This window comes from Ambystoma mexicanum, chromosome 11 (genome assembly GCF_040938575.1).
Source record: "Ambystoma mexicanum isolate Mex_15411 chromosome 11, UKY_AmexF1_1, whole genome shotgun sequence".
NCBI lineage: Eukaryota > Metazoa > Chordata > Amphibia > Caudata > Ambystomatidae > Ambystoma > Ambystoma mexicanum.
The window spans coordinates 83,422,753-83,449,069 of record NC_090934.1 but is presented as its reverse complement, the minus strand read 5'-3'; the positions used below and the strand labels follow the sequence as shown (position 1 = coordinate 83,449,069).

The 26,317-nt window shown below is 43.7% G+C and overlaps 1 protein-coding gene across 15 annotated transcripts in view; it reads right to left on the bottom strand.

Annotated features, from left to right (window-relative positions):
* Window positions 1-26,317, bottom strand: part of ZMYM4 (zinc finger MYM-type containing 4) — a 1,943,772-nt gene that overhangs the window by 1,621,530 nt on the left and 295,925 nt on the right. For 14 of the 15 annotated variants that reach the window (XM_069622579.1, XM_069622582.1, XM_069622583.1 and 11 more), the window contains one exon: window positions 25,217-25,690. The exons of the other annotated variant lie outside the window; for it this stretch is intronic. In XM_069622579.1, the coding sequence (XP_069478680.1) occupies window positions 25,217-25,690 (474 nt within the window). The remainder of the gene's footprint in view (window positions 1-25,216; window positions 25,691-26,317) is intronic. 15 annotated transcript variants of the gene reach the window in all.

Sequence of the window (26,317 nt, the reverse complement as noted above, 5' to 3'; positions counted from 1 at the left end):
GATCAGAACCGCACAAACAACCCAAATTGCCAGCGATATCTCTGGGTAACTCTGGATCACAAACATCAATTGACAGCAATTAAGCTGCTGAAGTCTTTCTGCCCATGCAAATATCTTTAACTTGATCTAATATGGAGACAACTTGTGGGGCCGCAAAGATTGGTGGTAATGAAAGCAGAAATTCACTAGAAGTGGTGAATAAACTATTACGCGACCTAACTGAAATAAATACTGTAAGAGGCAATAAAAACAGATGAAGCGACCCAATATGACTGTCAAGCTTGGCAACGCATAAGTTCTACTCTTAATTTCTCTGTGTCCATTGATTCAAACCAATGTTATGGTGGCGCAAAAAAGAAGAAGACTTGATGCTAATGACTCTCCAATCATACATTGTTTGCGGCGACATTTTGCACTCCCTAAGCATTCTAGAGCTTTTCCTAGATGAGCAGATGCGTAAAGCTGCGAGTTCCTCAGTGTATGGAAGTGTAACGCCAAACATTTTTTTTTTTTTTTAAACGGTACTACTACTCTCTCTGATGACTCCTCAACAGACTCATCGATAGTGGAATGGGAGTTCCCTAAAATAAGGCGGACACAGTTGAAGGAAAGCAAAAAATGGAAGACGGTAACCTTGATTCCGGCACTTTAGGCTTAACATCGATAAATGCAAGAATTTGCTGCAATATGCTTAATCTGTATCGGAAGATCACCATGGAAGAAATCCTGCCCCAATTCAAGATCTTACAAAATCCAGGTAGTGGAAACATACATGGTATTCTGTCGCAATGGACAAAGCGATGCAAGGAGGCATTAAAAGACCTAAAAACAGATCTTAATACACTACAAACTAATCCAAACCTGGTAAAAAAAATAATGAATGTTCCATGTGAAACTGAGGCGTTAAATGCAATACCGAAATATCTAGACAAATTTCCTGATCGGAATCACATGCTAACATACATGAAATTTCATCTCAACCCGTTTAAAACCAGTGTAAGAACAAGCCTCTGGAAGCAAAAAGTCTTCCTTATGCCATCACTTGTAGGCTTCGTAATCTTAAAGACGAAACCTTGAAACATTTAACACTTTGTCCAGCCTTGCGTTCTGAAAGAACAATATATTTGGCAAGTTTAATCAGCAAAAGGGAATCACTTTGTGCCAAAGATTGGTGGATATTTGAAGAATCTGATCGAAAAATGACCTTGGCATTGACGAATTTTCTGCAAGACATGATAAAGCTAGAAAAAGCTGAAGAACTATTGATGGCTGGAAAAAGCAAGAGATGATCATATTATTGTGCCTTATGATGAGCTTATGATTAGACATTCTTCATTTGTTCTCTTTGTGCTCTCGTGATAAGTTATGTGGAAGTCTGAGATGGCTAATGTACAATTTGTGAATGTGAATTGTCTAACTGCATTGTAATAAACCAATAAAATAAAAAAACTAAAATTAACAAATTTACAGCAATTAATCCAGCAGTGGAATGCTCATGCAGTCAACACCCTCTCCGCCATCTCCAGACAGAGACTAAACCAGCGCGCCCCTTAACTCACTCCACAAAATAGTTGCAAAGGTGACCGTTTACACAGATTTTTGGGACCAGGGTGTCACCATATTTTTCGGTTTCAGCAGCTATCTGGACACGATACATTGACGATGTATTTTGCATAATTGATGGAAGTACTGATGAGTTTCAAGATTTTGTGAAGCATTTGAACCACAATTGTTTTGACATCCAGTTTGTGGGAGAATGTAATGAATGGAGCATAGACTTTCTCGATCTAATGATACTAATAGAAGAAAATCAGCTATTTACTAGAACTTTTAGAAAAAAGACAGAGGTCAACTCCACGCTTCATGCTATTAGTTGCCATTATCACTCCACTATTCGAAACATACCGTTAGGCGAGTACATCCGCGCCAGACGGAATTGTCAACGGAACATGGATTTTGAAAAGGAATGCTTACTCTTAAGACATCGTTTCAAGAATAGGTGTTACTCTGACAAATGTATCAAATTGGCTTACAAGAGAACAAAGGACATGCACCAACAAGATACTCTTCAACCTAAAATGGGTAAGGTTACCGATGAAAAATGTGGACCTAGTTTCATCACACAGTATTGTAAAGACCACCAGCAGATTCGGCGAATACTAGGGAAACACTGGTATCTGCTGAAATTAGATGACCACATCAGCAAATTGATAGATGAGAAACCACGGATGATCTTTAAGAGAGCAGGAACTCTCAAAACAATGCTCAGTCCATCTCTGTTGCCGGAGATCGAGCAAATTAATCGCACAACCTGGCTGTCTAACAATTCAATTGGTTTCAGGAAATGTGGTGGGTGCACTCAATGCAAATATGCGCACAACTCTACGAACAAGTTCATTGACTAATGGCAAACAATGGCTTATACAACAAGGGATCAATTGTAAAACTAAATTCGTAGTGTACTGTATTATTTGTATATGTAAGAAGATTTATGTTGGTAGCACCAAAAGAGAGTTACGAGTCCGTATTCGTGAGCACCTGGCAAAGATTGGCAGCCAAGATACTTCGTTGCCACTATCGGATCATTGGCAGAACAGTCATCAGTTGCATAATAAATCTGACATTAGATTCATTGGTTTAAAACAAGTTACCTTGAGCAAACGAGGAGGAGATAGATTGAAGGCATTGCGGCAGTCGGAAGCACGCATCATCTGTTTATTCAAACCTGTTTTGGTAGAATTAAAAAATGACAATGAGATGGCCTCATTCCTATAGAATCCTGGTTACTCTGTGTTTTAGGGTTTTATTACTGTTTGGAATCATGTCCAGTACTTTTGGCCAATGTATTTTGGGATATAGAAGGCCAAGGGGTTTCCTGTTACATGTATTTACGAATATTGTTTTTCAATTATTCCAGTGTTTTTTGGGATGGTTTCTTGTCTGATACATGGTTTCCGCTATTTAGGCTGAAAGGCATTGAATGAATTTGCATAAAAGCATTTCTTTGCTGTCTAAGCGCTTTAGGGTAACTTCCCCTTTAATTTGGATCATTGCAAGGCACTGAGCCAGGTTGCCGCAGCAACGGGTCCCAACGTTGCCGTGACAACGATGAATACTATTTAGATCTTTCAAGATGGCGCCGGCTGCATCTAACATTCGAGCAGCCGACGCGAGAGACTACAGAGCAGAACAGTGAGTTTCTTCTTACCCTTAAACACTCGCGTATGCGAGGAGTGCTCTATAATGAGCACGGTTTCTTCATGTCTATCTATTTTTTGGTAAAGGATACGAGTATACTATGAAATGTAACTTTATAGTTAGCCATACAATCGCGAGGTCGTTTTTTGTTGTGAAAGAAAGGCGCAATGCAGTTTGGAAAATTTGTGAAAGCGCAATTTGATGTTGCTATGCAAGAACCTAGAATGGCCTTCTTACAATCCCACTAATACAGGTCATTTTAAAAAACCTTTTGTGTTTACAGAATATCAACCTTGGGATTTGTCCCTATAACTGTTTCAGACAATGTTCCTATGGACCTTTCTGCTACTGGGTAAGCCCCAGGCATGTACTTTATTTGAAATACAGCATTGTACTTAGTGATTCGTCTTTGTAATAACCGGAACTAATGGGCTTTTCTTTTTTTCTTTTTCTTTTTGTTCTTTCCGTTTCCCCTTTTTCTCGTTTTTTGAAATAATTGTATTTTGTTTTCCTTTTGGTATGACTATGGTTGATATGATGACTCTGTTTTTGAATATTCCCAACCCACTCAATCCTCCTTCACCAACCCCTGTTTCTCTGTCGAATAACAATGTGCTATATGTTTTGTGACAAATCAATGTACATACAATGTGTGCAATTGAATCATGCATTTGCCTATTATATTGTGTGTTTTACGAACAAAACAATTTTTTTTTTGGTTTGAATAATGAATGTAGCCCTGATTTGATAAAGGCTCGTGGGAGCCGAAACGCGTAATCGAGTAGAGGGCTCGCACATTAGATTGTGCAAATAGATTGTGCCATTAAACAATCCAACTCTACACTGGCGCTGAGTCCTGGAGTTCTTTCATCTTTTCAGCTATCTGGACAAGTTTGCTGGTCATGTATTGCATTTTTGTTTGTATTCTCCATCAGTGGCGTGCAGGGTTGCTTGAGCGAAGCTCAGCGTTACGTTATGAAAATGTATAAAGCACACGTTCACCCGAAGGCCTCATGGCGCTCGCCCAACAGATTTAGAAAATAAAGCTTTAAAAAACAGCAAGAAAGAAATGTTTGCAGAGCCCAGCGGAAGTGTTCACTGGTTCCCTGTGTTTTAGTTTAGACAAGTGTCAGTTTGTTTTACTTTTTTCCATCCCAGACAATTTTAAACCATGTATCCAGTCCAAAGTTTCCCCTATTTAGAGGTTTTGTAAATGGAGTTTGTTGCTGCCCTGATGAGTATTTTATTTGCATCTGAGTTTTTTCTCTTGTTCCATTCACCTCATTTTGGGTTTATTTTCCAGGTTGAGGTCATTTGTCTGCATTTCCACGTCTCCTTTGCAGCCTTTGTTCCTTTTGTCATTTGATCTTGTAGAGCCCCCTACCTTTGTGCTGAGCTCTTCGTTAATCTGCGCAGAGGCACTTTCTAGTACTGCACTACAATGCATTCTTTCACCTTCTGATCTGGATTTACTGACCGCTCTTCTGCAGGTAATGTTGCCTGTCATTACTGTGGCACTATACAAGTTGCCTGGTGGGAATCGCTTTTCAACACTATTTCTCCCGTTTGCAGCTTTATACACGCAAGGAGATATTGAAAAAGCTACCAGTGCCTCATCAGCTGCTGCTATGGATTTTAACGTTGCAAACTTCAAAGCTGCCAAGTAATTCCTAAACTCTCCGAATAATCACAATCCCAGTTGCTCTGCTTCCTCATTTTAATCCATCAGAAAAAAATCATGGTACATTTTTTCTGCAAGCATTGAATATGTTACAGTTTGCTCTCATTCAGGCCTTTCGAGGCCCACTATCGAAAATAAAGTGGCTTTTGCATTTATTCTCGACTGCTGCAGAGTGAGCAAACTGTCTCTGGAATATTGTTAGTGTTTTGTTTGAGGACTTTGTGCCACTTTGGGTTTCTGCCAGTTACGCAAGTTCTGTTGAAGCAGACACCCCCACCCCTTTAAAAAATAATTATTTAAAAAATGAGAAAAAAATAAAACAAAAAATAAATCCACAGGGATTCTGTTTTTTACTGCCTCAAGGTTTCACTTGTAATATTTGAAAGTTCTTAGTTGGGAATGTAAACCTCTGTTGCCTAGTTGTATACCTCAGTTTTGCTTTGAAACCCCAGGGCAATTAGCCTGTGAAACATTTGATAGCGTTAACTGTTGCAGAGCAGGTTTAGCATATGTATTCAGTTTTCTATGAAGTGATAGCTCTTTGGTTTACATTTACCTTTCTACTTCTTTATCCTTTTAAGTTTTTACCCCATCCCATTTGCAACCACTTAATTTCTCTTAAAGGTTCACTTCATTCTACGGCTCTGCATCTCACAGCTCTAGTAGCTTAGCCTAGGGGCCTCTCGCTGTACCCAGTCACCACTAGCTAGCAAGGAAGACAGTCTATCTGCTAACAACCTTGCACTTCAAAGAACAAGACAACCAGATTAAAAAACAGACACAAATATAAACTGTTAAGCGAAGTTACATACATGTGCCACATTATCCGCTAGGGCTACCATGATATGATAGTTTATTTATATAGCGCCTATACACAATGTGTTTCACACATGCCCAGAGCCCCCGCACCCTCTCCCAAAATCAGCCACCCCCAAATAAAAGTGATTTACTCTAGCACACCCTCAATCCAGTTTTGTTGAAAATCAAAGTGGTTACTCATTTTACACGACATTGATGCTATATTCCGCAAAAGTGGTTCCATGCTTACTATACGGTGCACAGATGTGGGGTAAAAAGTATTAACAAAGTTACTCACCGTAGTGACTGTTGTAGCTGAATAGAATGTGGAATGTTTGGTGGGTAGAACTTGGGAAGAAATGGAATGGAGGGGAGTCAGTTATGATATGAGAATAAAGGAGTTCAGACATGCAGGCTGACTCCTGTCATTATTTGATGAAGATAGAATAATTAAAGTGGTGTCCATGAGGCACACACCAGCGACTACCTTACCCCTAGTCCATAGTCCTTTTCTTCTTCGGGACGGACTGAAGCACTTGTCAAAAAGCATCAAAAATTGAATTTCTGTCCTTTTATTTTTACGTGGCGGTACCGCATGTGGCCGTAACCGCGCCCACCTGAGCTCCGCCCCGCGCATCGCCCTTCAGTCGGGGACGGCGGGCATATAGTGGAAAGGGGACTATGGACTAGGAGTAAGGTAGTCCTTAAGGGGAGTAACTTTGTTATACTCCTACGTCCTGTCCCCTTTCCTCCATACTTGTGGGGAATTACCGTGGATGGAAAACCCCTTTACAGGAATAATTTCTTAAGAACAGCCTGGCCAAATTGGGCATCAGCCTTGGAGCTCGGATAAAGCCGAATGGGAGGCCCACGAAGCTGCCTTGGCGATGGACTCCCAAGGGACATACTTTGGCAGGCAACAGCAGTCGCTTTGCCATAAACTAGATGTGCATGGATACTCTTCGGTGGACGAAGGCCTTGAATGCTTTATGCTACTGAAAAACATGAGACCATCCAGTGGGGAATGGTTGCTTTGGAAGCTGGTTTCCTCTTCAGGTCTCCGAATGTGACAGGAAAGGACAGATTGGTTCAAATGAAAATCGGCAACCACCTTAGGTAGGAAGAAAGGATGAGAGCGAAGCACAACCTCATACCTGTGGAAAGTGAGGAACGGATGCTTCACGGAAAGAGCTTGAAGCTCACTTACTCGCCTTGCCGATGTTATTGTGATCAAAAGACAACCTTCCAAGAAACGTACTCAAGATAGTGGCCATGGGTTCAAATGACATAGCGTAACGCCCAGGCGGGAAAAGATGAAGAGACCAGCAAAATGCCCTCCATGACAGATTAGTAAATGAAAAGGAACGGCTGTCCGTGGACAGATAGGCCGCAACAGCTGATAAGTAAGTTCTGCATAACAGAACATGGATGCCAGAAACGGCCAGATGAGACACAAAAGATAGAACAGTGGCAACCAAAGCTTGCCTGGGATTGAGCGGTTTAGCTAAACACCAGAGACAGAAAAGAGTCATTTGCTCCTGTACTAAGCTCTCGATGAGGGCTTCCTGGCCGCTTGGATAACTCTCCCATTGTCCTCGGACAGATTTAACTGTGTAAACAATCTGAACTCAGGCCCCAAGCCCCTAAGCTGAACGATTGTGAGGAGGGGTGCCACATCTGGCGAATGCTCTGCTGATGAAGCAGGTTGGGAATCTGCAGCATTCTGATCGGGAGGTACCGACAGATGCTTTATCTCCGAAAAGCAGAGTGACTGGTACGAACGAGCCTTGAACAGGAGAGTGAAGTTCGATGTGCTCCTGAGTTTACAGAGCGACCAATGCTTACATGTTGTCCCACTGGATCTTGCGGGCGTCTCCCAGGGAGGATGCTCTAAACACGTCCCTGGATGCATAAAGAGGCAGTTTCTGGTTTAAAGAAGTTGCAAAGAGGTCCACCTCTGGAGTGTCCCATTGATGGAAAATGTTGGACATTGCTGTTCATCTCCCACTCATAACAGATGCCGATTGGCGACTGAGTGCATCTGCGGCCACATGGAGGTGATCCAGGATGTGTACAGCCTAGAGCCAAACAATGTGCTGGATGGCCCAGTCCAAATTTGTATGGCATGATCTACAAGTAGAGGAGACTTGGTGCCACGCTGCTTGTTGATGTAAAACATTGCCACCGAATTGTCTGTGCGAACACAAACTACACTGTTGCTTTAAGGGAGGTATTTAAAATGGCCGCTGTGGTGGTGGTCGTCGTCCTCCTCCAAATTTCCTACTGCACCGCCTCAGAGGTACTCTGCCTTTCCTCTCCTTCCCCCAGAAGCTCATGGTATCCCAAGCTCTGGTTCTCTCTAGGTTGGACTATTTTAACAGCCTCTTTCTAAATCTACCAGCCTCTACTCGCCACCCTCTGCAACTAATCCAGAACAGGACTGCAAGACTTGTCCTTGGCCTCAAGCCCTGAGATCGTATCTCTCCAGCTCTGAAATCTCTCCATTGGCTCCCAGTGGATGCAAGGATTAAGTTCAGAACCCTCTGCATTGTCCACAAGGCTTTCTGGGACCTGGGTCCAAAATACCTTCAGCTATCCCTCTGCAAATACCTTCCCTCTCGAGCTCTTCGCTCCTCTACCTCCAACTCCCTCAGGGTCAGTCCTTTTTCAAAGAAACAAGCTGGGGTAGATCTCCGTCTTCGGCTGGGGTCTCCCTCTGGGACAGCCTCCCTGCCACTCTAAAACTTCAGGAGAACCATCTCCGGTTCCGGAAGCACCTCAACACCTTGCTCTTTTCTTCTGCCTTCGCTCCCCTCTCCCCCGTTGATCTGGTCTCTCTTGGCACCGTGCACCTGGCCACCCTCTGTCCTACGGGTCCAGGTACCTGCTCACCCAGCCACCCTCTCGCACTGCCTCCGGCCCACCCTTCCACTGGGGTCTGTATCTGTACCCATACAGCCCCCCCCACTTTTCTTCCTGCACTTATCAGACCGACCCGGTCTGCTGCCTTAAACCTAGCACTTGCAAATTGCTGGCTGCACTACCACTGTTTCTTGCCTTTATTATTTATTTATTGTTATTTATCTGTTTCTCCTCTGCTTCGCACTTTCCTCTTCTCCCCCTCTCCCATGCACTTGCACGTTCTCAATGTCACTGGGCCTAGTAAGATCGCCGTTTTGTTCTCCACTGTTCCCCTCCCTTGCCTTGTCGCACTCTGAAACACCTGTGTATGAGCGCAATAGAAATACAATATCAATATCAAGACCCTCGATAAGGGCCCCCAATTCTGTTGGTGTCTGATTTAGCCCCAAGAAAGAGCACCTGAGGTTTAAACACGATCCATATAGCCACCTCGAGAGGGGCCTCAAGCCAAGACTCGGTACAGTTAGCTCCAGATGCAGAAGCCTCAGGGAGAACCCTGGTATCCAGAGCCACAGCAGAACTGGGCTCAATCTTAGCACCAAACGGGGAACCTCGGACGAAGATCTGGTTTTGGTAGACCAGCTGCGGGGCCCTCGGAGGAGTCTCCAGTGCGTCTCGCTGAGCTGAGACCAAAAGGAGAACTCAAATCTGAAAGTGTTTTGCTCCCACGGAGGGGGAACCGCAGATATTTCCCGGGGGGGGGGGGGGGGTGATGGGGGGCTGGGGGATTTGGAGTACTTTATTTGGCAGGGTGTGATATTCTTGAATTTCTCATGGGACAAGAAATCGCTTGGTCTGGGAAAGATAGAGGATAGCGCGCAGGCCAGCCTGGTTGGGTTTGGGCACTGTGAAAAAGACTAGTAATTGTTCCACCGCTCTGAGGTCTAGAAGTTCCTGTACCTCGGCTCTGGGGGATGGCGTCCTCATCTGTTGGAAAGGAGATTTGAAGGGTGGGGTAGGAGAAATGGGCAAGCGAAAGACCGCCGTGGGCGATGGACAAACCCACCAGTCTTCAAAGAGGGTCTCTCGGATCTGTCGGTGCAGACCTTAGCCTCAAACAAGAGGAACCTCAGGTTTTAACCTGGTACGAAAAGCTCCCTCAAGCGGGGCCTCAAACCGTGACTCGATACAGAAAGCTCAAGAAGAGGAGACCTCAGTGTGAACCCTGGTATCCATTGCCACAGACAAGCTGGGCTTAACCTCAGCACCCAAATGGTGAACCTCGGAACGATGTCCGGTACTGGCAGGTCCGCCGCCGGAACCCTCGGAGAACAGTTCGGTACGCCCATTAGGTCCCTGGGGCACTTCATGGGAAACCCTGGTGACAAGCCCCTCCCGGACCTAGAAGACCCCAGAAGGAGTCATCTGGCCGGGGCGCCCTGAAAAGTAAAGAACTTACCGGGCATTTATGAAAAGCTGGAAATGAGGTGGACGAACGCGCTGAAACACTTCCTCCCACGAAGATGGAGTGCCCGGACAAAGAGGGAGTCGCAGTAGAGGCACGAATCTCAGTGATGCTCCAGGCCTAGACACTCCACAAAGAGTGGGGATTTGCCCTCGCGATACGACATTCGCATGAAGAACAGGACACGAATCCCAGACGCTCGGGCATAGATGGAGGAATATGTGACATAGGAACCGGAGCAGGAAGGAAGGACAAAAGGAATAAAAAAACTTAAAATTCCCAGTGATGCTAGTGCGTCTAGCCCTGACCGCGCATAAAAAGGACTGCAGGGCGATGCGGAGCTCAGGAGGGCAGGGTTACGGCCACGTGCAATACCACGCATAACAATAAAAGGACAAAAGTTCAATTTTTTGATGCTTTTTGACAAAAGTGCTCTGGTCCCGTCCCGAAGGACGGAATGTCCCACAAGTATAGAGTAAAGGGGAGGGAACGTAGGAGTAAAAGTGGAACTAGCTAGATTTGAAGGGAGACTTAAAAATCTTACTTCGGTTTCCTAAATCTCTATTGAATACATGTTAGAATGTGATTTGATGTGTATTGTGGATATTCTGGAATATAACACTGCAATGTTATATACCAAGTTGTACTAGCCAATGCAACAATGATAGAAGATTGAATGCGAAACCTTTGATACCATTGAGAAAAGAGCGGTACAGAGTATCCTAACGTACTTTAAGAAAACTATATAAAGTGGGCAAAGAAAAACAAGTTAATCTGGTTGACGACGTATACGGTTGCTAGAACTAATCGCCTATTGAAAACTGTAATACTTGAGGCTGGTAAAGAAAGATTTAATTCACCTAGCTACTAAAGTGAATAATGGCATGTTTATTAACTATTGGATGAATCGTGCTGAAATACCCAGGTATCTTTATGCATTTCCCGATAAGAATTCTATTATCTACTTTTTAAATTCATCATTGTTGACACTTTAGAAATATTAGGAGCAAAATGGGGTATCACTCGATGTAATAGATTGAAGATTGTGTGGTATACTAGTAATTGAAACAGCGAAACATAATATGTAAATGCGAAAGCCTAGTGAAGTTAATATTGAAATACATAAAAGTGTATAATACTTACGATCTGACAAATATTAAGCAAATGTTTAGAGAATTATGTTAATTTATTATTTTAGATGTCATTTTATAAGGTGTGTTTAAATATTCATAAAAATCTACCTGAAGGGATTTTATGGTGATTATCCATTTTTCGAAATGTATCATATTAAGTCAGTTATTAATTGCTATTTGCTGTGTACCCGTTTTAACAAGTTTTATTTGTATTTACTTTATTTGTAGAACGCTCCTGGCCCACAGGCACGTGGGCACATATCTTAGGTTCCAGTGACATAATGAAACATCAAGAACAGTAGAACACAAGTAGAACATGGTGGAAACCTTAGAAAATACTTACAGAATATACATTACAATATACTTTACACTGTATTTACAATCAGAATGCAGGACAATTGTGCAGCTAGTCCGTGGTCACGGAGGGCGAGTTTAATGCTGAAGAGATGGGTGGTGGTTGCGAGTGTCTTGAGCCATAAGCCACAGTTAAGCTTTGATCTTGAAGGAGTGGAAGGAGGTTTCTGTTCCAAGTGGGTTGGGGAGAGAGTTCCACAGTTTGGTGGCAATGACCAAGAAGCTGGCACCCCCAGCTGTCTGAAGCTTGAATCTAGGTAGAGAGAGGCAGTGCGCTTGGGCTACTCTGAGGACGGCTGGTTGTGGGTGGGGGGCGCGGGGGTTTGGGTGGAAACGGCTGACCAGGTAATTGGGTGCCTGATTGGCCAGACATTTGTGCGTGAGAGCAAGGGTTTTGAGGGAGACTCTTTGGGCTACTGAAAGCCAGTGTAGGCTGTGTCTGGTGTCAGATATATGCCGATTCCTAGGAATATTTAATGCAGCCCTAATGGTGTTGTTTTGAGTGACCTGGAGCTTGTTGAGGTTACATTGACTCGTTCCTAGGTATAGCGCATTGCAATAGTCCAGTTTGGACATGGCAAGGGTTCTGGCGAGGATGGTGCAGTTAGCAGTGGAAAGGGATGGACAGCAGGCTGTGATAAGTTTGCACATGTAGGCAGAGACTGAAATTACGGCATTTGTTTGTCTAGAGAGAAGGTGGAATCGAGATAGATGCCTAAAGTTTTAGTATCGTTGGAAACCTTAATTGTGTTGCCATCAATAAAAGATTTGAAGATAGGGTCTAGTCTGCTCAGTCAGTGATAGGAGCCCAGAATGAGAAGCTCCGTCTTCTCATTGTTCAGACAGAGCTCGTGTTCTGCCATCCAAGCCTGGATGACCTGATAAACATCATTTAAAGCTTTGGTATTAACTAGGCGGTCTCCGGTGATGGGGATGAGTATCTGGGTGGCATCCGCGTAATTAGTGTAGATGACCCCCAGAGAGTCAAGAATATCAAAGAGCGGCTTCGTGAACATGTTATAGAGCGTAGCTGAAACGCAGGATCCTTGGGGGACCCCACTCAGTACTGGAGATGGTTCAGTGGATGCAGAGCAGGAGAAGACCCTCATGGATCTATTGGCCAAGAAGGATCTAATCCAAATGGTGGCATTGTCTGAAAAATGGGTTGCCGATTTAAGATGCTGACAGAGAATTTCATGGTTCACCAAGTCAAAAGCTGCTGAAAGATCTCGTAGTAATAGGAGGGCTAGCTTTCCGTTGTCTTCTAAGTCCTCAATTTGGGTTTTTAGATCGATGAGGGCAGTTTCTGTTCCGTGCTTGGGACCGAAGCAAGATTGTCTGAAACCGAGAAGTTTATTAGATTCCAGATAGTCCTGGATCTGCAAATAAGCTGCTCGGTCCAGAATTTTAAGCAAAAAGGAACGGTGGTGATGGGCCTGTAATTAATAGGTATGCTTGGGTCTAAGGGGGATAACCCAAACGCCCCTGAGGTTATCAGGGACAATGCCAGTGCTGAATGAGGTATTTATGAGGGCAGTGATGAATGGGGCTAGTTCATGGGTAGCCGCCTTGATGATGGGAGCTGGGCATGTATCACCCTGGCAATTGGAGGGTTTAAGTTTGCTGATGATGTTTTCTACCTCCAAGATAGAGGAGAAAAGCTGAATGGTTTAAGGGTGTGCAAGATGCAGGTAGTTTTTCCAAGGGGAGAATTAGGCTGTGAGTCAGTCTGAAGGCTGCTTTTTTTGGCGTTGATTTTGGATGGGAGTGTAGACATTTTGTTGAGTGCTATTTGTATATTAGAACACCATGTACTGTCTTTGCTACAGGTATCAGGAGGGGTGGTAGGAGATTAGAGTTCTTTGGTATTGGATTCCGCTTGCAGAATACGCTTATTGTAGGTATCTTTTATAGCTTGTAAGATTGCCCCTTTATAATTAAGGATGCTATAATGAGGCTATCCTTGTAGGCATCGGAAGGGTGACTTTTCAAAACGGGCTTCAGAGTTTCTCTTTTCTTTGCGCAGCACTCTCAATTGTGGTGTGCACAAGGTTTATGTTTCCGCAGTTTAGTAGGGGGAATGGAGTTCATTGCTTTGAGCATGGTGTCATTAAAAGTATCCACTAGGGCTGTAGGGTCTGTGCATGACAGTGAGGCATCGTTTAATATAGGTAGGAGGAGGGGGGAGCAGTTTCTCTCTCGTTATGTCTTTTTTGTTGCACTCATGTAGATTAGGGGGATAGGCCAACAGAACCTTCCCTTTGCCCCCAACAAAAAAAAATTGGCGCAGCCAATGCTCCGCCTTCTGCAACGCTTCCCTTGCTGCCCCCATGGTCAACCCCACCAGCTCGATTCTGCAAGTTAAAGTTCCAGATTATTGCCAGGCACCAACAGCTCGTCTCTGTTCCATCAGATCACATATCAAGGAAGTTTTATATGGAGTTCCAAAGGGTAAGGGATACAAATCCCCAAAAAGGAGATTCCATCTACGTCAGAGACTGCTCCCGAGCAACCAATCAGCCTGCCGCCCAGGTCGAAGGCACGTGGGTCCTTACAACTATCAAGCGTAAAGATCTCCAGACCTGTATTCAAGAATCCTACAAAATAAAAGTTTCACGAGTGGCAACAGAACAAGGGAGAATTGATGACGTATTTCCAGAATGCAGCCCTACAGCACTGGTTCATCCAGCACTACGGGAACACACCTCAAGCAAAATACAAGTTTCAGGGCCAGACCTGGTGCTTTAAACACAGGGTGAGACAAAGGGGTGCTACAAAAGATCAACTGGCCTTCGAAGGTGGTGGGAATAGATTATATTTTAAGTATTATTGTACAATCAGTTACGTGCCCGGATGCCTAAATTATCGGCCACAGCTAAAAGAGGGCACTTCATGATGGCCAGAGGCCAGGTGTTAGGCGATGACCTTAATTTGCAGGGACAAAAACTAAATTACATCATGGCCACCAATGATGGAAATGCACCGGAACTACTTTCTGGCTCACTTGTGCGTTGCTGGCGAGTGTGTTTATCTTTACATAGTTCAATATTTGTTGGCTCTTGTCCACCTCCTACCTCCGCGGCAGAGCAACACCTACAGTCACTCGGGAACAGCACCTGGGCCCTGCTCTAGCAGAGCAGAACCAGCGGAATAGCGCCTCCTCTTGACCAAGATCCCTCGCCTCTAGCCGGGCCCAAACTCTCAACCCAGCATTGGGGAGAGAAAGGCAGGCCAGCCGGGACAAGGACAGCTGGAAAGGGGATCCCTCCAGCAGGCGAGAGACGGACTGCTCTCGCTGGATCTTCCGCAAGCTCTCTCGACTAGACCATTCAGGCTGGGCACACACCATTCACCAAGGCTGGCACTGGTGGCTGAAGCTGCCTCAAATAATCCTGATGCCGTATTCGTACTGCGTCAGCGACAGCCCTCTACCCCGAGAAAAGCCTCCTTCTCCGGCAGGCTCTGGCTGGTCAAGGGTTAACAGCAACCAGGACTGGACACACGAGGGATCGAAGCACCCCAGTCACCTCAGCTCTTTTTCTGTGTTGCCCAGCAGGTCGCTTTTCCCTGTGAGGGTAAATTATTATTCAGGCCGGACTGGCCTGTCAGGAACACTTTGGGGAAACCCTCCAGTGACGGCGTGGAAAAACAAACTAGGCAGCAAAACGAAACTGTGAACAGGCCTCTGCAGCCCATGAGGGAGCATCCACTCCGTTCTCTATCTCGTCGCCGGGGGAGGGGAAATAAAATATCAAAGGCTGTACAGACCTCCACAGCCCCTTCTCCTCTGGTCTCCTCATCAGCTCTCCCTCTCTGCTGGCAAAATTGCAGGCTCACTTCTCAAGTAGCCATTACCAAGTCCTGTTCCAGAATGCTCTAAATCTCCTCAGAGGACACAGAGTCCCCCCTGGTGAGGGACAGTACCAATACCCTCCATTCCACAACTAACCAGCAAGGGGTGTCCCTGACCACATCAAAATGAATGGTAAAAGGTTTTCTTTTTTCTCTTCTACCACCACAGAAATGTGATTAAAGTCCTACCTTCCTTGGATAAACAAACATATATACTACTTTACCAAGATGGCATAGCATGAATAACACCACACATAATCCCCCCAACATTTAGATCCATGCATTGTAAAACTGCATAGTTTCCATTTTTAGTCAGCATACATTTGCAAGGTATTATGTTATTTTCGTTTCCATATTACATATACAACTGTAAACCCAGAATTCTGTGATGGTTTAACTAAGCTCTTTTAAGGACCGCAAGGGATTGATCACTTCTACTGCTGGGAATTGACTTACGTCTTTAAATTACAGTTCATCAAGTTTAATCTGGCTTACTTGGAAAGGGACCAATGTACAACCGTCCTACTGCCCTCCATACATTAGTGATGGGCCCTGATGAAATCTCTAACCAGTTAATTTCCATTGGGCATTTTGCCTAAACTATGCAGCCTAAAATAAATGCACAATGGTTTAACATGGTCATTTAAAAGTAGACTCATCTTTTATTACATTGAGGTATTCTTCACAACGATCATACGTTGCTCACTAGTCTTTCGATTCGCACACAGGAGGTAACATCAATCAGCCTCCCAACCAATCAAGTTTTTCACCTTCCAAAATTCATTCATTTCTTTCTACATCCTCAGGTGCAACACACATCCCTGCCAACCTCAAGGATACTGGAGTTGTCTTAACATACTTCTCCTCTGCCTTCCAGCTAAAAATCTTCCCTCCATTCTAACATGTGCCTCACTTTCTACTGCCTCCACTCTAGCACTTCATCCAGGATGGTCACCTCCCTAACGCAGCGGTCCTACCTGCACTTAAAAATGACTCATTTTGTTTATCCATCTACGCAAGTCCTCCCATGACCCTGGTGGCATTTCCATTTACTCCCCTCCACAAACTGGTCAGAATGTCACTCAAACTCACCCTATTGTAAGGCGCTCACTGCTTCTAGTCCAATCTGATGTTTTATCTATTGTACATTCTTTTGTGATCAAAATAGCATGGATCCTCACTGAATGAATAACTTTTTTAAAACGTCAAAATCCATGAAAGTCTGGAAATAGAAGTACAGCCCGGCTGCCCCTCAACCCCTCCCAACATCAAACATTGACAAGTGGCTAAGAAATATTAAAATCTTTGCATACTACCCGATATATTCACCAAAGCCTCATTCTTGAGCTTCAATCATGGATCGCATATCATCTTCCTACAAATCAAATCGCACTGCTATGGGCACTTTACTTGCATGTACCCTGGACAACGTGGGTAAAGCAGCTTTCTAGTAAGCCCGACCAGGTCTAGATTTGGTGAAGTTCTACAGAGGGAAATTTGGGAACCTAAATGCAGAATATCAATTTACACTTCATCACAAACTAACACTGAATTAGTTCCCTTCCTTGATGTTTCCAGCTACCATCCCTTAGTTAAGCTACATGCTTAACGTTTTGCAGAAGAAACAGATTGCAAAACTAATTACACCATAGCCAACATCACAAAACCCCAAAGGGACAACCTACAATATGGTAAATTCTATCAGATGCCATTCTGATTACTTTACTAAAAGACAAGTTATTAAAGCGGTAAACTTTGTCTGAGGTTTTGAAAATAAACGTTGATTGTTAGTATATTTGAGCACCCATTAAGAAACAGACATTGAGAATTTCCCAAGTGCTGCAACAAGGGGTTGGCCAGGGATGTAGGGTCATTTCCAATGAGGCAGTTGTGCATCTTACCCCATCACTACTATAACAGAAGTCATTTTTCCTAACGGGACATGGACAAAATGTGTACGACTCGTCGATTGAAACACTGATATATGATCACTTGTCTATGCAACAAAAGTGACATTGTTAAAACCAGAGAGGTAACAAATGCACCTGAAAAATGTAGATGGCACATCAGAAGCAACCAATCATCCATTTTTGGTTGACCGCTAAATGGAAATGGGCCACAAAGAACATGAAGGTAGACTATTATTGAATCAATATAAATATAGCTTTATTTTTATTTAAAATCAAAAGACTGCACTATCAATGTCATACCCAATCATGCTTTTACATGTCACTAAGCAACATTCGTATAATCGAAAAATAAGTTGAAACAGTAGACCACCATAGAATAAACATTTATGTATGAAGTATATCTTGAACTGGAAGTAAATTCCTGGCTACAAATATTAGGCCTGGTCACATCATTAAAAAGGCACTGAACAAATGTGGCTTATACAAAATTAATTAAAACAAAAACAGTACAGAATAAAAATGAATAAAAGTTAATTTGTTACAAAACAGACCAATAATGTAATGCACATGGGTAAATCGCATTAATTACAATGGCACATGGGTAAATCGCATTAATTACAATAAAGTAAATGTGCACAACATGGCAAGAAAAATGAAACTTTTGTCATAGATCATATAATAAAGACAAAACAAAACCATATCAATTCAACAGCGATTTAACTTAGCTTGGGTTTGGCACAAATACGCAGTATTACTGAATCCCTAAAACCAGATAAGAGGTGAACCCACAGATTTGAACATTGACGCAGAGATCAAAAATTGATACTTAACGCTCATAACAGATTTAAGTGATATGGTGGAATGGATAATCCTCTTCCGATGGACAGGCAATGCTACCACGCTTTAACCTATAGTGCATTTCGATCCAATTCTGGTCTCGCACATATTGGCTCAATGGTCTGACTTGGAATCTTATTTTTTTTAATAAGCCTGCCGTGATATCCAACAGGTAGTGTTGACATAATCTCGGATATTCCTATTGTGCAATAGGCAATCCAACAGTGCTAGTTTTCTAGACTGCTAGCTCACAACTGCCCTCCCCCACCCCCAGGAGTCCACTGCGCTGGTCATATTGGAACCAATCACATTTAGTCCATCCCCTTCAATGCTAGACTAATTGGACCAGGGAACCGACACTGGTGGTCCAATTGTTGCTCCTTTCACACGGCAGACTTCAAATTATGCACACCTACAGCTGTAAAACGACACTCCGCATGCTTTGATTTTGTGCAATCTAAATGGTTCATAAACCAAGTCCACCATCTGCCCACTATGTACACCTCAGCTCGGAGGAGATAAATGGCATACATTACTTACTGGAATCATCTCTGATGCTTGTTTCTGAAGATTCGCGTACTGTGCATAGGCCGACATCTAGTGGTAGTTGCAGAGTATGTTTTCGAGTTGCAAAAAGTGATGTTGACTGGACGTGCTGGTTAAACTATCCCTGTGTGACATGTATTGTACCCATGATCCTTCAGTCGTCGAGGTGCCACAGATTTTTTTGTTTCTGACAAGAGGGAGCATGGAGTGATGCGCGAGCACAGACGATAAAGTGCAAGACTATGTACCTTCAACTCCAGGAGGGGATGAAGGGCAGGTGCATGTGAATCTAAGCAGATACAAGCATCAGAGGCCTGTGGATCTGCTGAGAATCACATGCTGTGCATAGACTAGCGAGCAGTACCAGGAGATGATGGTGGGATGATAGAAAGTACAGCAGCAAAAAGATGTTTTAGCACCGCCTGGCACCTGTATCTAAGCAGTAATGTTGTGAATAGAACTCCAGGTAGTTGCTTTGCAAATGGCATCTATTGGTACATTTGCAATGAAAGCTAAAGTAGCCCCTGTGCATAGAGTAGAGTGCGCTCTGAGCGTACATAGTAAAGTTATCTTTGAAAGAGAACACCACATTTGGATCCATTTCACTATCCATTCTGAAATAGCCAACTGAGACAGGATCCCCTTCTCTTCCAGTGGTTATGGAAACAAAGAACTGGTTTGCTTTCTGTAGTGGTTTAGTTTTATTTAGGTAATACATTGCAGCTCTTCTGATATCTAATGTATGGAGGCTTCTCTGCCTAATTTGTAGGGTTTTGGAAGAAACCTGGAAGTTCTATAGGCTGACCAACTTTGAGATTAATTCAGGAGAGAAGCATGGATGTGTGCGTAAAACAACTTCGACCTTGTGAATGGTCACAATGAACCTTGAACAGAGCGCATGCGGTTCACTCGCTCTCCTTAAAGATGTAATGGCCACGGGAAAAGCAATCTTAAGTGAGATTCCCAAACTGGTTTTATGGATGGGCTCAAAAGGAAGTCCCATAATTTTAGGAACTCATTAAAGTCCCATTCGAGGAGTTTGTATATTTTGCGCACCTTCCATAAAGGCTTTAACGACTGGGATTGCCCATCATAAGAATTTTTTCTGAGATGTGGTGTAAGTAGAAAGAGCAGCTAGATGCACTCTTGGTGAAGACTAGCCCTGAATCCAAAAGGTAAAGTAGGTATAGAACAATGCGAGAGGGTATGCAGTCAATGGGATTGATGCTACGTGATATACATCAAAAGACAAAGTGTTTCCACTTATTAAAGTTTTGAGCCTCCTTAAAAATGTCCATACATCTTGGAGGCAGATTTAAATCTGCAAATTCTATTAATTCAGGGGCCAAGATGCCAAGAGTTTGAGGACATGGATGCAGTGTTGATCGCCGATCTTGTGACAGAATGTTGAACGGGCACGGATGTTTCACTGGAGGACCATGTCAAGTTTGGTGCATCTTGTTGAGTAGTCTGTGGAGAAGAGGAGTCTGGGATGGAGGGGTGGAGAGGAGGGGGTAACCCGTAAGCAAATCTCCCCGACCAATTCATACACAGGCCGTTCCCATTGATTTTTGTCTGGGAATACCTGGCAGCGAAATCTGGGCATTGCGTGTTCTCCAGTGTTGCTAAAAAAAAAGGTCAATATGTGGATGACACCATTCTGTGAAGACGTGTAAAATATCAGCATGCAACTGCCATTGGTTTTCTACTGGAAATTGTACCTTTCTGCTGACGACATCTGCTATAAGATTGTGTTTCCCCTAGAACAAGTTGGGACAGGGAAAACATGTGCTCACTGCCCATTCATATGTTTTGGGCTAGTTTGGACAGACCTGGAGAGTGTGTCCCACACTGTTTATTTCTATAAAACATTGCTGTAGTGTTGTCGTTAGAAATAGAACAAACGGTCTTCACTTGTAAGGGTGTTGAAAGGCTTGGAGCGCTTTTAACACTGCTAGAAGCTCTAACAGATTGATGTGCTTGTTTGCTACGGTTTGAGTCCACACATTGTGCACTGTATCTCCATCATAATGTGCACCCCACCCTGAAAAGGAAGCGTTTGTGTTAAGAGTGGCCTCTATTGCAGGTGTGGTGAAAGATTTCCCCTTGACCACCACTGCAGAGACAGAACTATAGACTGCGAGACATCCACTAGATCGTCCCACTGACAGCTTGCTTGAGATCATGGTTTTGCGAATCACTCTTGCATCGGACACATGCGCTGAAGGGCATGAGGTACAAGGTCAATGCAGAAAGCCATCATTCAGAGTAGGCGCATTGCCTTGCATACGGTTATCGGACGACAGGCTATATATTGTTTGGACCCTCTCATTGGTGTGAAAGAAAACTATCTTCTGTCTGAATCAACACTCCAAGAAATTGTTTGATTGGGCACAAGACATTTTTTTCGCGTTGATCTAAGAACCCTAACTGGAACAGTAGGTTGATGGTATCTTGGGCGTTTGAGACACATTTGACGTGTATCACCCATTATTAGCCAGCCGTCTAAATAAAGATGCACTGGAATGTTCTGGAGGCTGTCCGCCACCACCACTACTGCTAGAACCTTGAACACTCTTGGTGCTGTCGAATGGAAGCACTTTGAACCTTAGGAACCACCTCTGCATTGGCAATATTAAAATATGAATATTAAAATATGAACGTATACATTTTCCATGTAATCTACTGGTTTGAAAAGAGGGATTACGTCCTGCAATGTAGTCATGGTTAAGTCCTTTTTTGGGTACATGGAAATACATTGAATAAATAGCCTTGTTTACCTCTAGACATGGGACAAGTTCTATAATTTCTGCAGTAATGACTGGAACGCCGCTTGCAGGAGAAGTTGATTTGCTTGCTACATCCTTCTTTTGGAAGCTGGTAATAGGGTTTTAGTAGAAATTCGAGTATCCGTCTGCAACAGTAGTTAGTACCCACTGGTCTGAGGTCATTTCCTCCCATGCATGGGTGAAAGAACGGACTAATAGGGATGTATCGGAGGTAACCTGGATGTGAAAGTGACTTGCATGCAGGGGAGCCTCTATATGCAGCACTCCTACCTCTATCCTTGCCTCGTCTAAAACCTTGCTGCTGTGAGGTTTAGTAGGTGGATCGTGTAACAGAAGAGGACCCTGATGAAAACCCAGAATGAGTGGGTCTGGAGAAGGCTTGGTTACTAAAGGAACGACGTGTGTTGAAACCTCCACAATGGACAAACGGCTTATTTGAAACTTTGACTACATGTCTTAAGCGCAGTGTTCCTTCTTAGCCGTCTCCAAAGCCTCATCCAGAGCCTTGCCAAACAAGACACTCTTCAACGCGCTCGTTAATGAAGGTGGCCCAAGTCTCTAGTTTGAATCCAGAATTGCGCAGCCAAGAGTGCCTCTTTAATAAAGTTCCCTGTCAAAGGACAATGTGTGCTGTTTCTGCAGAGTCCAGGGTATTATTCAAAATATTGTGGGCAAGCTTTAATGTTAAGTGGATGGGACTTTGTTGACTGTGAAGTTATTTTGGAGCAATCGCTAGTGGTCGGTATTGAAAAGTGGCACTCCAGCACAATTCCTAGTGGTAGGGACTACTAGCGAGTCAGTTGTCACATAGTCCCAGATATATAGTGGGCCAGAAGGAGTAGGTTTAAACATTTTCTCCACACGTGGATTAACTGCCCCTGTGAGTGAAGGTGTAAAACGGGAAGGTGTAATCCTTTACTTAAGACAAGCTAACTGCCCGTTTCTCTTTTAGGATGTCCTCTACAAAGTCGGGATCAAAGACTGTTTCCCAGAGTCTGTATCTGAAAATGCTCTGCTGCCCTTTTTAGTAATTTATTCAAGAGGAGCTGATAGTCGATGGGAAACTAGTCTCTGGGCTGCTCTAAAGGGTGGTTGTTGTCAAAAACAATCTGGCTCATCCAGAGCATCATGAGTGGGAGTTGCTGGCCAAGTCCCCTGATCAGCATCCCCTTTGCCAAATATTTTCTTTTTCTGGGCTAAAGTATAGATCACCTTGATATTCTTTCAAAATATTTGAGGTGTCGACAAAATGTGGTGGCGAGTGGTCCCAGATGCGCACACTTTTAAACTGACATCATCCATATGTTCTGGTCTTGCCCAGTGATACGGAGGTTCTGGTCAGCGATTGCAAAGAGGGTGTCCAAAAGAGGCATAGATCTGCACGAATGGCCTCCGGAGGACTGCCTGCTGGTGTTTTCTCACAAGTGGGGCGCTGCTCACCTCACCAAAATGAAGGATCTAATTTGTGTGCTGGCTAAGCATAGAATCGCAATGGCTTTGGTGGGGGGGGAGGGGGGGGGCTAAGGTCGAGGGGTGACCATCAGAGGTTGGCAATGGCGGTCACAGCTGTATGACATAGGGCAGTGTACAGGGGATTGAGAGTGTAGATGTGGCATCATGGAACGCATGGACGCATGCAAGATTTGCTTCTTCCGATATGCAGCCTTTGTCAGACTGATCTTACCACACAGTTTGGTACATCACGCCTGCATCTGCCGAGTGTTGCTGTGAATGTAAGCAAGATCTGTAGTGCTCACAATTTGTTAAGTTGCTGGCTCGGTTCTGTAGGAAAGGCACAGTTGTACCTTTCTATGCTCTTTTTGTATGGCTGACTATATAGTTTCATGCTCGGTGTTGGCAATGATCATGTACGGCAATATTTGTCGTGTTATTTCTTGATGTTGCCACTGCACGTGTTAATAAAAATGTTTCCAAAATAAATTATGTGGTGGAGCGAGTGATCAAATCTGGGTTTCTTGGTAGGTGACTCACCCTCATTTATGGACAGTGATTTCTGTCTTATTGGGTACTTTTCCATAAAGGACACAAATTCAGTCACCCCATCCATAGTCTTCTCAAACTTTTGTTTTGTCCAAGTACCTGTTCTAGGGGCTTCAGGAAGAGGAAATACAACTTCCTCTGGATCTATAGATTTTACCCTGCAGGGATTTGTAGGGGAGGTTACTGATGTAGTGACAGGGGACCTAGACAGTGTGTATGTGCCTGTGGTGTTAGTTTGGTGTGCCCCCCCATGCGTGTGTTGGGATGCATGTTTGGACAGCCCTTTTAACGTTTCTCCATCGACTGCCAATTCACTTTAATGGGGCAGCAACCAATTTCTCTTTTGGCATAGCGCCATGTAGCAAGCACAGATGCAAATGCTTAGCGGACTTCACTTGCGAAAGTTTGGTTACTGACTTCCCCACAGCAGTGCTTTCGGCTTGCCTGGTGTGGCCCAAGGACAGGCACGCAGCTGCTGAGGTGTTACTCGTCCGACTAAACATCGCTGATGAGGGAATGAAATTTGGTTTTATGTGTTTATGGGTTACAAAGCTTGCACGCTGTTGATCGTGATTGCGTCGAAGACAACCGTCACGCACTGTTTCTTTCCACGGAATTGTTTATTGCAAGAAGGACAGAATTTAAAGGGCACCTGTTCCATTTTGTTGTACAATTTTAGCGGCAGCTAGTCAAAAATGAGTAGAGAAGGAAACAAAGGCATTCCAAAAAAGGATGTAAATGTAGAGACCATACTGCAAGGCCCGATGCCTGGTGAAGGCCTCTGCCCGCTGTCGAGAGTTTCAGACGGTAATCACCGGACATAGGAAAATCAATCGTTGAGACAACTACCAAAATAGAACGATAGGAATTTACTATAAATTGCTCTCAGTAGCAAGGCTACGAGCTCTGCATATGCAAGCGATCAGGATGGTGGAATAAATCAATCTGAGGGACCTTGACGCATGAAGGATCATGGTTACAATACAAGTCACACACAGGGATCGTATTACAAGCATGCTCAGTCAGCATTCCCCTTCTAAAATCGAAAACAAGAATGCAATACTCTGCACCTACCACTCTATGTCGGCCTACGCACGCATGCGCGATTCCAAGGAGATCCCCAAGCCTCAGAAATATGCTCGTCGACCTCTGCCAAACCAAAAAAAATAGCACTCAGCAGCCTCTGGGAAAGCTACCCTCTATAGTCGCTGTCAAATTAGGTCCTTGGGCCCACACATACTTTCCTTTTTCACACCGATTCCTTAGGTTTCTTTTCTCCCACCTTACTTCAGGCTTCCACAAATTAAGACTAGCTATTTTCTGAAGCGCGCACACACACACACACACACACCACAAATACTGTCTACAATACCAAACTGCCCCTCCCAGTATTCCTAGGAATCGTCCCTTTAAACCCCAATGTACTAAAAAGCAACACATCAAAAGAGGCAGATCTACTGAGTGTAGGAAAAACAATGTCAGGTGTACAGAGATTAAGCAGTGTGCTTAAACATACAAATATCCAAATATCCAAATTAATTCAGTGGAGTGAAAAAAGGGCAAATGGGAGTTTTCCAAGGGTCACATTTAGAGACGCAAGTGGCACAGTCTCAGTGGAATGCCATTCGAATGTCAAAAGCAATACATCTAAGATTACCACTGAATTCTAGCATATTCGTCTTCTAGAGGGCTTAAAACATGACATTTTTGATAATTCGTGCTTTGAATATGCTGCTTTTAAAAGTACAACTGTTAATGAAAAAGTACATGCAAGTACAAGTTTAAATTACCTCGTCTGTCACCAAAACTGACTTTCAATCTTGAATCCAAGTCTCGGTTGCAGGGATCCAGATGCAAGCTCTGTTCTTGAAAAGCTCTAGTTGCCTCCCTGTGGGCGAATACTTCTTTGTTAACTGTAAAATCGTTTAATGGGGGACTGAAGGCAGAATGTTGGCGCAGGTGCTGGGAGGGTTCTGGCTGCCTTGGATTCTTTAGGAAGAAGCCCCTTTTTCCATCAGCATCGTATGCTGTAACTAATGTCTCTTCGTACATGGCATGGCCATCGTGACGTGGTGCAATATAAGGACGTTGCGACGTGAAGTCCTGGGTGTCCTCGTTTTCAGTTCCAACTACTAGGTTCCTTGTAAGATTTCCTGAGTTCATAAAATAACCTTCCGGTCTCTTTCTATTTGGCGCTATATAAGATAAGCCGCCAACGATTTTCGGTATTAAGCAATTATCAGTTTCCACATCCATAACATCACCTGAAGAGTAAATGCAAATACATTATTAGGACGTTTCATATTATACCAAGTGCAAAAACGTTTTGAGGACTTCCATACAGGAATTAATCATTTTAAGAAAATGCACACTTACAGAACACTTTAAAATCAAACATTAAGATTAGTCGCACATGATGAATAAACAGATGCCTCCAAAACTAATCTGTCTCACGTGTGGAAGACTAGGTTACAATCTTTGGGAGCATTGGAAGGAAGTCAAGTGTTGACTCCACAGAGCCCTCCAGTAGAACTCACTTCGGTATCCAACTTACCTCGAACAGGTTAGGGATGCACAGATCTGCTGCAATCTGTGCATCCCGCTTATGGCTGCTCCCACACTTCTTTACAGCACAATTAGTCAAATATCGACACAGTTTAAATTAAGATAGCATTGCACAGCAAGTGGGAAATCCAAGGCTATATCTGTACACAGCTAAAGTGCTATGTATATAGAGTTCTGTGAAAAGGTTCCAATACTTGAGGCTCTTCAAATTTAACATGGTCATAGCTCGATGACGGGGTTAATTATGGTGACCAGGGGAGAAATGTGAATGTAACCAGCGTTCTTATGTGGACACCTAAACAAAATTACATTTTCTTAACTAGCAT